Raw genomic sequence first — 12,494 nt, forward strand, 5'->3', positions numbered from 1 at the left:
AGGGAGGGGCTGTTTGTGATGCCACCCCATCTCCTTGTCACCGGGTGAGCGTTGTACAGGGGTTTCCTCCTGCATCATTAACAGGATTGAGCAGGGAGCTCAGACAGCTCCTCCCTGGACGCTCCGCATTGACTCCCGGCCAGCAGCAGGGGCCCAGCACTCACCGGGGATGCTGGAGATGCACAGGACGTGGGCATTGCACACGGTGAACTGGTCCACGACGGTGCCCGGCTGGTTGGCATCGATGATCACCACTTTGCTGGTGGTCAGGGTGCTGGTGAGGATCCACACGCGGCTGGAGGTGGCGTCCGCCTCGGGGAGCTCCTTTGCCTGTTTCCGAGCACAGGGACGGGCTGGTGCCTGAGCGCTCACTACTGTAGCAGCAATGGGGGGCGAGTGGGGGGGATCCTGGAATATCTCAGGATCTAGCCTTACCCGTGGCCTTAGGGGACCTGAATGTCCTCCCTTGTCGCCAGGACGGTGAGAACTCAGAACTGCACGTTGTGCCTAAGTCGTGGCACACACGGCCTCCCTTCCTCAGAGGAAGGCTGAGCTCCCAGTGGTTAAGTCACTGGCCCCCACGTCGAGCCGGGACAGAAAGTGAAGCCTCCAGGCACTAAGCCCCTCACACGGCTCCTGGGCAGACACAGACCTGCCCCAGCCTGGCTGCCCTGAGCCTCTGCTCCTCCTTGCTGCCCCACCCGCCGGCAGGGGACTAGGCCACCCCCGTCTCCCGCCACTGTCCCCAGCTGTCCTCCGTTTCTGTCACTCCCACCCAGACTAGTCATAGCAGAGCCATCGGGATGGCAGAAGCAGAAGGTGGCCCTGGCCCTGCCTGCCACTCTGACCTTCTTCTTCTCGGGGGACGCGTGGTTGCTCTTGGTCTCTCCTTCTACTTCCCGGTCGCAGGTCAGAGGGTCGCGGCCTGGCACAGGCTTGACTCCATTCCCGGGGTCATCCTCACTCAGTTTCCAGCCGCTCAGGTTGACGCCCGCGGCACACCACAGCTGGGAGGACAGGGCCGTGAGGTCCGGCCTCATGGGCTTGTGGGGCAGGGGGACCTCTCCCAGCCTCGCGCCTTCCACGGGGCTCACCTTCATGGTCGGGTCCTTCTCCACCAGAGGGCGGCAGTACACGGGGACGGGCACGTTCTTCATGCGGGTGTCCTCCTGGCCCCCGTTGGGACTCAGCTGCAGGAACAAGGCAGAGGGGCGCTGTGGGCGGCAGGCCTGGCCTGCGCTCACGTGTGGGGCTGCAGTCCACTACCCGGTCCTCCAGGTTTTGGACTTGGGGCCCTGGGCGCATACGGGGCTCCCCAGGGGCTCCCCGCCTGCAGCGCCCCCCACGCTGCCCTGCGCCCAGCACCTGCTTGTACTTGGCTGGTAGGCTCCAGCCACAGGCCTGCAGCCGCCCGTCGTCATTGCGCACGTGCTCGCGCACCTGGCGGTACTGCTCACGCTTCTGCTCCCGCCTTGCAGAGGACGTGCAGTCGCTGGTGGAGGAAGGGCAGGTTACTGTGTCTGCAGGGAGCATGCCTGCCGCCCCGGAGCTCTCCCTCCTGGACCTGGACCGTCCCTGCCGGGTGCCCATCTGACGGCAGGGGGCTCTCCCCAGCTCTAGGCTTGGAGGCCACATCCAGCCGCTGCCCTGGGCCAGCTGGTAGGGACCCACAGCCCTGGTGGCACCTGAAATGGCTGCAGGCTGCCTGCTAGGGGTCACCCAAGGAGCAAGGCGCAGGCCTCCGGGACTAAGCGGAGGGCCTGTTGGGGAGCGCAGCCTCTGCTGAGGGACATCCAGTGCTCCCACTGAGGGTGGAGGGGTACACACGGTGTGCACGGAGAGGTCGTGACCCCTGATGCCTGGTCAGTGTCCTTCCCACTACGGACCCCATCCCCTGAGCACAGCCGCCAGAGCAGCAAGGTGGAAACCGGTCCTGCTTCAGAGCCTGGAGGGGAGGGGCCCTGGGACACAGGGACTCCCCCTGTGCAGGCCAGCGGGGAAGGGCAGGGCAGGCCTTAGAAACTCACTCATCTGGGAAGAACTCCAGGGGCCGGCTGCCGGCGGAGATCTGGCACATGGCGTGGCTGCGGCGCTGACTGAAGCCGGCCGTGGTGGGTGACTTGTAATGGATGTTCACGGAGGGGTAGGACCGCTTGGCCGGAGGGGGGCTTGAGGAGGAGCTGAAGAGGCGGCTGAAGCTGCCAGCCGAAGCATAGGGGGTGAGGGGTGGTCTGAGGGGAGACCTCCCCAGCGGCCACTGCCAGTGCCCTCCCAGTGCCCCCAACTCACAATTGCCAGATGGTGGACTTCTTCTTCTCCTGGACAGACGGATGCTCTCGGGATGCTCTACAGGGGAGGGCAGGGGGAGAGGCCCCACTCAGCCATGCCCAGCCTGACTCGGCCCCACCCAGTCCAACCAAGCCCCCCCCTCACCGGGCCCCTCTTGCTTCCCTTGCTTGGGACCCTCCCCATGGACACACGGACTGGATCATCAGACAAGAGGGGCTCCCAGGCGAGTCACCCACAACTTCCTAGAGAGACCCTGGTGCACTGGCCCCAACAAACCCCAGCCTCTCTCTAGCCCAGCAGGTACATCCACTGGCCAGGTCAGGGCTGCACCAGAGGCCCAGTTCTGCTGGCCCCCTGCAGGCTTCCACCAGGGAGGACCCGACACCCTTAATTCTCCCGGAAGAGAGGGAGGTGTAGGGGTGGTCAGCCTCAATCCCATCCCCAGGACCTCCTAGAGCGACCACAGCTCACAGACGGAGATGGGAGCGTGTCTTCTGGAGCCCACAGGAGCTGGGAGGCCCACCTGATCATCTCGGTCCACCGCACGGCCTCCTGCAGCTCCATCAGCCGCTCCTTGTACTGGTTGCGCTCCATGAGCACGCGGGCCATCTCCACACGCGTGAAGCGGCGGCGCTGCGCCATGGGGATCTTGTCCTGCAGGGAGAGTGCCGCTGCTCAGCCAGCGAGGGGCCGCCTCTGGGAGTGGGTGCACCCGAGGGCGCTTTCCCACAGAGCTTCAGGCAAACGCAGTGGGGAGGGATGAGCACAGGAACAGGAGCCACCACCCCGAAAGGGCCCCCCCTTCTTTCCAGAAGGTCACATGACACACTCGAGGGGTACAACACACAGTGTGTTTTCCTACATGCTCCCAGACACCCTGGCAATCCCAAATGCCACCGGTCAATGCTAACAGGTGGGACTGGCCCACAGTGGCATAGCAGGAAGAAAGGTTCTGGGGAAGGTCTGGCGAGCAGGACCCCGGTCACTGCCTCGGAACTGGACACTTGTACCGGCGGATCTGCATGGGATCTGCTGTCCCTGGCAGGACTGTCTCCTTACGCAGCCCTGCCCTGGGCTGCCCTCCCCTCGTGCCCCCACCACCGGCACTCGGAGTTCACAGGAGCATCGGCAGCCCCAGGCCCCCCACCAGGAGGTTAAGGCACCAATCGGGTGCCCTCCATGCCCGAGTGGGAGGGCCTTGAGGAGCCACAGCTGCCTAATACACCTGCGGCTCTGTTTCTTTCCTAGAGTATTTGGAGGTGAGGGGCTGCGCAGGATGGGCAAGGTGAACAGCTGCAGTTTCCCAAGTGCCTGCTATGGGATCGGCATCCTGTTACGTGCATCCCACAACCCCCAAAATAACAGTGGATGAGTGGTGAGGTCGGCGTCCAAACTTCACCTTGGCTTAAAAGACCCATGCCTGCTCTCTCTGTAAGGAAGGCAGCCAGGTCGCTGGGCTGGGGCCCCTATTCTGGAGAGGACCTGGGAAGGGCAAAGACCCCTACAAACCCTTCCCTACAGCCACTCCTAGGGCTTTCCTCAGAACATTTCATGCATCTCCGGGGGTTTGTGAGGACAGATGAGGCATCGGAGGGCCTCAGGTACTCAAACTGTTCTGTCTGGGGGGCAGCAGCTGGGCCGGTAAGCAGGGAGACCCCACTTGTGACAGTGCAATCCACATCTGCTAGGACCTAAGTGAGGGGGCATCCCGCAGAGAGGGGGCTGGTTCTGACCGCACAAAGTCACCGGGGCAGTGGGGCGGTGAGGCTGCTGCTGGGTGCAGGCATCACACAGGAGGGGTGAGGAGGACCCAGAGACCCAGAAGAACTAGCACGTCCCCGGGAAGCCCGCCCACACTGCCCACCCCCCGTGCCCACATGTTAATAGTGGAATATACCAATTCTGTACAGAGATAGCTGCTTACATCCTCCACCTCTTCTTTGGGTTCACGGTGGGCAATGATGGCCTCTGACTTCACTCTGCAGGATGAGGAAGGAAGCGGGGCAGGGTGACGGCCCCACTGGGCACTGGCCCAGAGGATGTGTCCCACCTCTCAGCTGCACTCAGGGCTCTCCCCTCAGGTTCTAGGCCCTGAGCATTCCTGCCAGTGCCTTGGGGACGGGTGGCTCCTCACCCCTGCCCACATGTGCCCTGAAGCCCAGCCAAGGAACAGGACCTCCAATTCAGGTGGTCAGTTGCTAACGGGAAGGCAAGGGCAGTGCTGGCTTCAGGCAGGGCCAGAGGAGACCTGGCTCCCAGTCCCACAAACCTGGCACAGGCGCCACCTGCCTAGGGCCCGCCCCTCACACCTCCCCTTTCCTGTCTGAAGCCAAAGGCACCACTTTGGGAGAATGGGGTGAGGATCAGGCTGGAAGAGAAAGGCCACAGGGACGTGCAGAGTGCTGGGGAGGACACCCCAGAGCTTCCCAGCAAGGCTCTGTGACCCAACCTCAGCTGATGGAGGGCTGGGGAGCAGAGGGGAGTGCGGGGGACCTGCGGTGGCCAGAGGCCATTATCCTCCCTTCCCTCCTCCTGAACGAATGTAATAGTGTGAGAGGAGTGGGAAGGCCCCGCTCAGCTGCCAGAAAAAGGACACCCAAGACAGGACACTGTCCCTTGTGTGGGATTATTCCCCCGAGGATGGTGGAGACAAGAGGGGAGGGGTGGGTTGCCAACACAGTAGTTGGGTCTGGATGGGGTCGAATATGAGATGTAGCTCAGGGATGAGCAGGAGGCTGAGCAGTGAGCACGCAAAGTGAGCCACTTTGGGAAGGAATGACCTCAGGGGGTGTGGCTAGCTAGACAGCAGATGCCAGGGGATTGCGGAGAGGACCGGAGGGGCCTGGGCAGGGCCTGACCCCGCTCTCCACGCCTGGTGGCCCAGCCTCCGTGGGAGCCCCGCTCCTCAAGGAGCCCCGCTCACCTCCTCAGCTCCTCCTCCAGGTCCTTGATGCGGTTCTCCAGTCTGAGTTTGGCCTGCCTGGCGGCTTCCAAGTCCCCCTTCAGCACCTCCTGCTCCCCCGAGAGCTGGTCCACCTTGGCGATGAGGTCGTTCTTCACCACGTTCAGAGCGTTTCTTTGAAAAGGCAGAAAGAGGGGAGCTCCTTGTGAGCCGGTGTGTACATTAAGTGATGGGGTTTCAAAGGGGTCTGCCCACCCTGGTGTATCTGAGCAGACACATCCTGGTCTTGAAAGTGGTGAGAGGAGGTGACCACCCAACCCTCTCCCCAGGAGGGGTGAGCTCAGTCCAGTGGGTCCGGTCCTCCCTGGGGACTGCCCTGAGGCTGGGCCGACACAGTTGTTACAGGAGCCCCTGGTCCTGGTGGGGGGCTGTCGCAGCAACTGTGGTGCTGAGGAAGAGCACCCTTACTTGGTTTCTAGAAGCTGTGAGTTCTCCAGCAGCAGATTCCCCACTTCCTTGCCCATTCCTGAAACAAAAGGTACGGAGTTATTATGTGTGCCTGGTGAAGCCAGACCCTGATGCTCACACCTGCCTCAGAATAACAGACGTCCTGCCGGGGGGCGGCCCACCCCTGGAAGGATGGACCCCCCGGGAGGGCTGATGTGAGGAGATAAGGAACAGAGGCCCGATCTGCAGGAAAACGCCTGCCTGGGGAGGCCGGGCGACCCTAAGAGAGGCCTCTGCCGGTCTTGAGGCAGGCTCTCCACCAAGCAACGCAGTCAGGAAAGGACCTGCTGCGTGCGAGCCCCGTGGGGGTCTCAGACTGGCCTCTGGAGGGCAATGAGCAGGTCTCCTCTGCCCTGATGGATGCAGCAGCCCTGGGCTTACATTCTGGAACTCAGTGATGGGCTCTCACAGCTCTCTACCAACATTAAGTCTGGGTACCAGCAGGGCCCGGACGGTACCCTTATGGCCTCTGTGCAACCTCCTCAATCGATGCCCACCCCTGGCCCAGTATCACTGCCTTCCCCCAGCCCTGTGACTTCCAGGCCATCGTGAAGCAGACCCTTTTCAGAGCTGCCCCCTCGGAGAATGGAGGTTGGAGCTGTGGTGATGGGGACAGAGAGCCCTGGCCAAGGAGATGGGATGGTCCATGGCAGGTGCAGCCCTCCACCAGGCTGGGAGCAGGCCTTCAGGAGCCAGAAGGTGGGAGTGGAGGTGAGGACAGCACTCCGGGGGCTGGTGCCCAGAGGGGATGGCCAGACCCCAAAGTGGGCCCCACAGACTGAGGTCTCTGCAAGCGTGTCACCAAATCCCAAAGCACCGCATCTAATCCTTTAGGACTGCCTCGAAGCCCAAGGTCTGTTCCTCTTGTTCACTTCCCTCCTCCATGGCCTTAACACAACTGTGAGACGAGATGACCCACGCACACGGTGTGCCCAGCTTAGGGTTCTGCCGGCTGTTTCTATTCTCACCTCCTCGCCTCAAACGTGGCCTGCCTGCCCTTCAGATGGGATGCAGCAGGCACGGGGCTCAGGCCTTCCTGAACTAATGGGAGGGGGGGCGCTCAGAGAGGCTGGGGTTCCCTCCTCAGCCCACCAAGGGTCTGCTCTGAGGGAGTCAGGTGCCCGCTCACCATGCCTGCTGGAGGCCCCCCCCACCCCCACCCCTGAAGCCACGGACACCACTGCCCCCACGGCTGCCCCACCGGGCTCAACAAAGCAAATAGCTCATGAAGCATGAGAAGGTGTCAGGGAGGCAGAGGAAGCCAGAAGCAGGGAAACACATACTGAAACAGGGCCTCGGCCTTACCAAAAAAATCATCGCGCACTATGGGCGCCGTCCCAGTCCCACGGGAGATGGGCGACCAGGGCGGGAGGAAGGAGAGGGAGAGAGGAGGGGAGAGAAAAGAAGCGCGTTAAGCCCGTGTGATAAGCAGGCGGGTGGACTTCAGGGCTACTCCTTGCTGGGTTAGGGGTGGACACAGGAGTGGGACAGGAGCAGCGGGAAACGGGATGGGGCCAGCTACTCCTTCCAGAAAGTTTACCCTGGGTGGTGAGGTGGAGGGTCAGGGCAACACAATTGACATCTTACACTAAAATCCTGGGTTGGTGGGGTGGTGGGGTGGTGGGGTGGGGGGTGGGGGCTAAGGACAGAGGTCTCTGCAAATGAGGGAGAGCTGTGACCAGGCCCTGGGTGCCCTTGAACATAGTGGGGAGGTAGCACGGGGATGGGCAGGACCTCAGAGCCTCTGCTGAAAGCAGGAAAGCAGGAGCTTGGCCCATGTGCCCCGTGAGGAGAGGACCCCTGACTTCAAGGGTGTACCCAACAGAGGGGAGATGCCACAGCACTAAGCCTGTACTCTGTGTCCAGTTAACTAGCCTCCGCCTCTATTGGCTCTGTAGAACCTTAAGAAATGGCCTACAGGGAGACCGGGGTCAAGGGCACAGCAGCTCTCCCTCAATTGTCAAGGTCACCATCAGTGGGCTGGTGGAGCAAACCAAAAGCTTCCGAGCAGCAGTAGGCTGGTGAGCAAAAGCACGTGTGCCTTAGTGGCCTGAACCAGGATTGGGAGGGGACAGGCTGCACAGCTGGCGGTGACTGGGCAGCAGCAGTGGGGTGTCCCAGGGTGCCACCCCCTCCACCTGGATGCCACCATGGGGAAGAGGGGCCGCAAATAGACAGCAGAGATACACACCTGAGAACTCCCCTGGGGCCGTGTCCAGCGAAGCACAGAGAGATGGGGAAGGAAGTGACAAAGGTTAATTGGTGACTGAAACCAACAAAATGAAGAAACTCTTATTAAAGAAAAAGCGACGATGATCAGCCATTTCCATGTTGAAGGACCCAAATGCATACGAGCAGATGACCCCAGGCCTGTGGGTGCCAAATGCATCCAAGGCGGGAACCCTGAAGGAAAGGCGAGGTCAGAACAGCACGCTCCTCAGTCCTGGGGGTCCTGGGGCAGGCGTGCAGATCTAAAGCCTGCTTGACCCTCTACTCCCACCTCCATCAGGAGGGCCAGACCCCTGTAAAGCTAACGTGTGTGTGGGTGTGGTGTGGTGGGTGCTGAGCATCCAGCCTCACAGGCACCCCCAGAGTGAGCGAGCCACGGACAAGGACCTGGCCTCGGTGGGGGTTGGGGGTGGGGCCCTGGCCAGACCAGGTCTTAGGGGAAGGGCAAGACCTTAGATCAAGGGCAACCAGAAGACAAGGGCCCTACTGTGCAGGGAGGGAATCACTGAGTCAGGATGTGAGGGGGGGCCGCTTGTGCCAAACTGCTCTCCGATACCCAGCTGAAGACTCGAGGAAATGATACTGTTCTATTTGGTTCATTTCACGCAGAAAGAAATGGTATAAAAAGTCGCCTGACTTAAATGACAAACTACAGAATCTGTGGAAGGAATTCAAATGATAAAGTGAATTTATCATTTTGATAGGCAGTTCAGAAGTGGATGTGTCCCCTCTCATCTCTACTTCCCAGGCAGCTGCTGTTCACGTTTGATAATCTTCTCAGACGTCTTTCTAGGCAGACATCAGTTTCTAAAAAACAAAATCGTGACCACCTCTCCATCCTTTTGGGCAACTTCCTCCGTTGCACCTCACACGGTATCCCGGGACCCCTTCCACATGAAGGATCCACCATCACCTTGAAAGCTTCCATGTATTTCCATATGGAGACGTCCCATTGTTTCCTAGGGCATCGGCTCCTTTGACAGGCATTTCGGGCCTGCACGGTTGTGCGTGCGCACCAGGACACGCGCACAGGCTCCTGTGGGTGCCTTGGCCCTATTTGAGGAGCGGTGGTCCCGCTCCCTCCAGGTCCAGCCTGGCCGTACCCTGCCAGCTGGCCTCTACCAGCCACCTCCCATCAGTGGGGTGGACAGTACCTGCTTCATTTTTGTCAATCGTTTTGAGGAAAAAGCGTTAGCTGTATACTCTCTCAATATTCATTTCTGTTATTCTTGAAGTTGAACATATTTTCAGGTTTGGGTCTATTCTGTGAATGTCCTGCTTTAGCCTCTACTCATTTCCTTTTTTTTTTTTTTTTTTTTTTTTTTTTGCGGTACGCGGGCCTCTCACTGTTGTGGCCTCTCCCGTTGCGGAGCACAGGCTCCGGACGCGCAGGCTCAGCGGCCATGGCTCATGGGCCCAGCTGCTCCGCGGCATGTGGGATCTTCCCGGACCGGGGCACGAACCCGTGTCCCCTGCATCGGCAGACGGACTCTCAACCACTGCGCCACCAGGGAAGCCCTCATTTCCTACTTAAAAAAATTTTTTTTAATTAATTAATTTTTGCCTGCGTTGGGTCTTCATTGCTGCACACGGGCTATCTCTAGTTGCGGCGAGCAGGGGCAACTCTTTGTTGCGGTGTGCAGACTTCTCATTGTGGTGGCTTCTCTTGTGGAGCACAGGCTCTAGGCGCAAGGGCTTCAGTAGTTGTGGCACGTGGGCTCAGTAATTGTGGTTTGTGGGCTCTAGAGCACAGGCTCAGTAGTTGTGGTGCACGGGCTTAGTTGCTCCGCGGCATGTGGGATCTTACCAGACCAGGGCTCGAACCTGTGTCCCCTGCATTGGCAAGCGGATTCTTAACCACTGCACCACTAGGGAAGTTTCCTATTGTACTTCACTTCTTTTAATGTTAATGGTGGAGACCATAAATACATACATATACATACACATACATACATACATATATATACACATGCGCGCACACACACACACACACATACATATATATTCTTTGGTTTTGGCAATGAAGAGAAGCCCAGATTATGAAAATACTCTCCAATACTCTCTTCCAGTTCTGTTATCCTTGTATTTTTATGTTTAGATCTTTAATCCACCTAGAAATTATTTTTGTGTTCGGAGTGAGGTTGAATTAGACCTCATTTTTTTCCAAGTGGCTAGTCAACGAATCCAGTACACATATTGAATAATCCATCAACTGGGTGCCTTCAGGAACTGGTGATGGGGGACCAGGCCTCCTGTCACTGACACTTCCTCCAGCTGAGCCAGACTCTGGGGACTCGAGCAGACCCCAGCTCATCCCTCCACCCTGCTGGACAAAGGGCCGGCCCCTCACTCCAGGGCTCTGTCCACAGATCACAGGAGCTCGCAGCTCTCCTCAACTCCTCAGGGCTGCCTGCCTTGCCTGTGCTCCTCGTGATGAAGGCTCCAGACAGGCACCCAAAGGCCCATCACTCCCAAGAGTGGGGTCTCATTCCAACCAGAACTAAGTGGTGCCCGAGAGGGCCCCTGCCCGCCAAGCGTTGCAGCGCAAGTGCCTGGGCACTCAGGGTTCTCACCACCAGGTGAGAAGACGATTCTCACTTCAGCCCCTCAGCACAGACCCATCAGATGCACTGGTTAGAGCTTCTCACGTCAGGCAGTCCTGTTCGAGGGAACTGACCTCAGGAGATGCATCAGACGTCATTTCCCTCTCAGGAACCCTGCTACAACAGACTCCACCTCTACCTGCTGACTCAGTCAATGTGGCTCCAGGTAAAACTCACTGGTGTGCGGTTTCTAGTTCTCTGCTTTTCTCTCCCATCACTCTTTATGGAGACTCTGGCGTCCGGAACGGTGCTGTCTGAACCACAGGATGTGGCCACGTGCTAGAGCATCTGCCAGCCCCGGGGGCGCCGGGATGGGTGAGGGGCAGTCACATGGAGTGAGCACGCACACCATCAGCACTGCACCTGTGGGCGCTGCAGGGGAAGGGACAGCTCTGCAGCCTGGGGCCACAGGGCAAGGCAGAAAACGTGGCCGACGGGATGGACTGACTGGCAGGCCACCCAGTGCCACCAGGTAGCGAAGAGGCCAGTGAGCTCCGGTGATCTCGTAGAACCATGCGAGGCATCACAAGTATAGCAGAAGCATCAGTCACAACAGCCAAAAGTGAAATGACCCAAATGTCCATCAGTGGCTGAATGGATACATGAAATGTGGTCTATCCACACTGAAACATTATTCAGCCATAAAAGGGAATGAAACTCTGACACACTCCAACATGGACGAACCTTAAAGGCATGATGCTAAATGACGGCAGCCAGATGGAAAAGGTCACTGACGTGAAATGTCCAGAACAGGCCAGTCTGCAGAGACAGGAAGTAGAGCAGCAGTGCCAGGGTGGTGGCGGGGAGCGACTGCTAGTGGGTACAGGTTTCGTTTGCGGGGCGGTGTAAAATGTTCTAAAGCTATGTGGTGATGATGGCACAAATCCGAACGTGCTAAAAGTCACTGAGGTGTACACTGAAAGTGGGTGGATTGTATGGTGTGGAAATTCCATCTCAATAAGGCTGTTAAAAAAAGCACAGCGGTTGCTAGAGGCAGGGCTGCCACCCTGGGTGGGACCTGAGTTCAAGTCCTGGCTCTGCCACTTCACCTCGGCCTCTGTGACCTCGGTTTCTTCATCTGTGAAATGGAGACACTAACAGTGTGAGGCATTAACGGTGGCTGTGCATATAAAACATTGGTGTCGCTCTTCTCGTAAGGCCCGTGATGAGTGTTGGAATCTTGTCACATGACGAGACTGAAGAAAGGTACGAGGTGCGGGGGCCCCGCTTCGCCCCTCAGACCTCGTCCAGAGCTCCACACCAGGAGCGGGAATGCGAAGCTGGGCCTCCGACCCTGACATGGAAATGCAAAACATCCTATGTCTGTATGTCTTCCTAGGGAGATGCCTTATACCTTTTTATCAGGTTCTCAAAAGCTCAAGAAAGTATGGTGCAGGAGGCCGTCCCCCAGGCCCGGCGCAGCTCCAAGTTTGCCTGGGCAGAAAGGCACTCCCTCCAGTGACCACCCGTCACAGCCTGGATCCCAGGTGCCTCCTCCCAGCCACGCCCGGCCCTGCTGGTGTGAACACATGCAGGGGAGCAGCCTATAGCCCATCCCCACGAGTCCACACCTGTCCAGGGGGTTCCCACATCTAGAAAGATCTACGCCCGCAGGTAGCTATGACAGTGGTATTCAAACAGCAAAAATTAGAATTGATTAGGTAATTCACAGTCACACAAAGATAAGGAAGTTAAAACGTGCAGAGGAATCTTAGTGGTTCAGGGAAATGTTAACATCAGCCATGAAGAAAAGGCCAGACAAAAGCTGCCACCCCACGTCCCAGGTGCGCATGCTGGGGCCCTGGCGCCTGGGAGGGTGTCACTCATCACAGCTTGGGGGCTCCTCCGGTTTTTACTTCCTTCTTGGCAATGTCTGACATTACTTTAATATTATTATCAGCATGTATCCTTTTTCTAAAAATAAAAAAATGCCTAAAAATTGAATTTATATGGTAGTATCTGAA

The 12,494-nt window shown here is 58.5% G+C and overlaps 1 protein-coding gene across 5 annotated transcripts in view; it reads right to left on the reverse strand.

Annotated features, from left to right (window-relative positions):
* The window catches only part of MAPK8IP3 (mitogen-activated protein kinase 8 interacting protein 3), a 48,497-nt gene that overhangs the window by 4,633 nt on the left and 31,370 nt on the right, over positions 1–12,494 (reverse strand). For 2 of the 5 annotated variants that reach the window (XM_081257100.1, XM_081257099.1), the window contains 10 exons: positions 5,660–5,717; positions 5,213–5,365; positions 4,187–4,268; positions 2,813–2,943; positions 2,290–2,346; positions 2,028–2,198; positions 1,366–1,492; positions 1,095–1,190; positions 849–1,007; positions 165–330 (listed from right to left, as the gene is read on the reverse strand). In XM_081257100.1, the coding sequence (XP_081113226.1) occupies positions 165–330; positions 849–1,007; positions 1,095–1,190; positions 1,366–1,492; positions 2,028–2,198; positions 2,290–2,346; positions 2,813–2,943; positions 4,187–4,268; positions 5,213–5,365; positions 5,660–5,717 (1,200 nt within the window). Of the gene's footprint in view, positions 1–164; positions 331–848; positions 1,008–1,094; positions 1,191–1,365; positions 1,493–2,027; positions 2,199–2,289; positions 2,347–2,812; positions 2,944–4,186; positions 4,269–5,212; positions 5,366–5,659; positions 5,751–12,494 lie in introns of all 5 variants that reach the window. The other 3 variants (XM_081257098.1, XM_081257102.1, XM_081257101.1) reach the window with 3 other exon arrangements.

Source organism: Mesoplodon bidens (genome assembly GCF_964165515.1).
Source record: "Mesoplodon bidens genome assembly, chromosome: 15".
Taxonomy (NCBI): Eukaryota; Metazoa; Chordata; class Mammalia; order Artiodactyla; family Ziphiidae; genus Mesoplodon; species Mesoplodon bidens.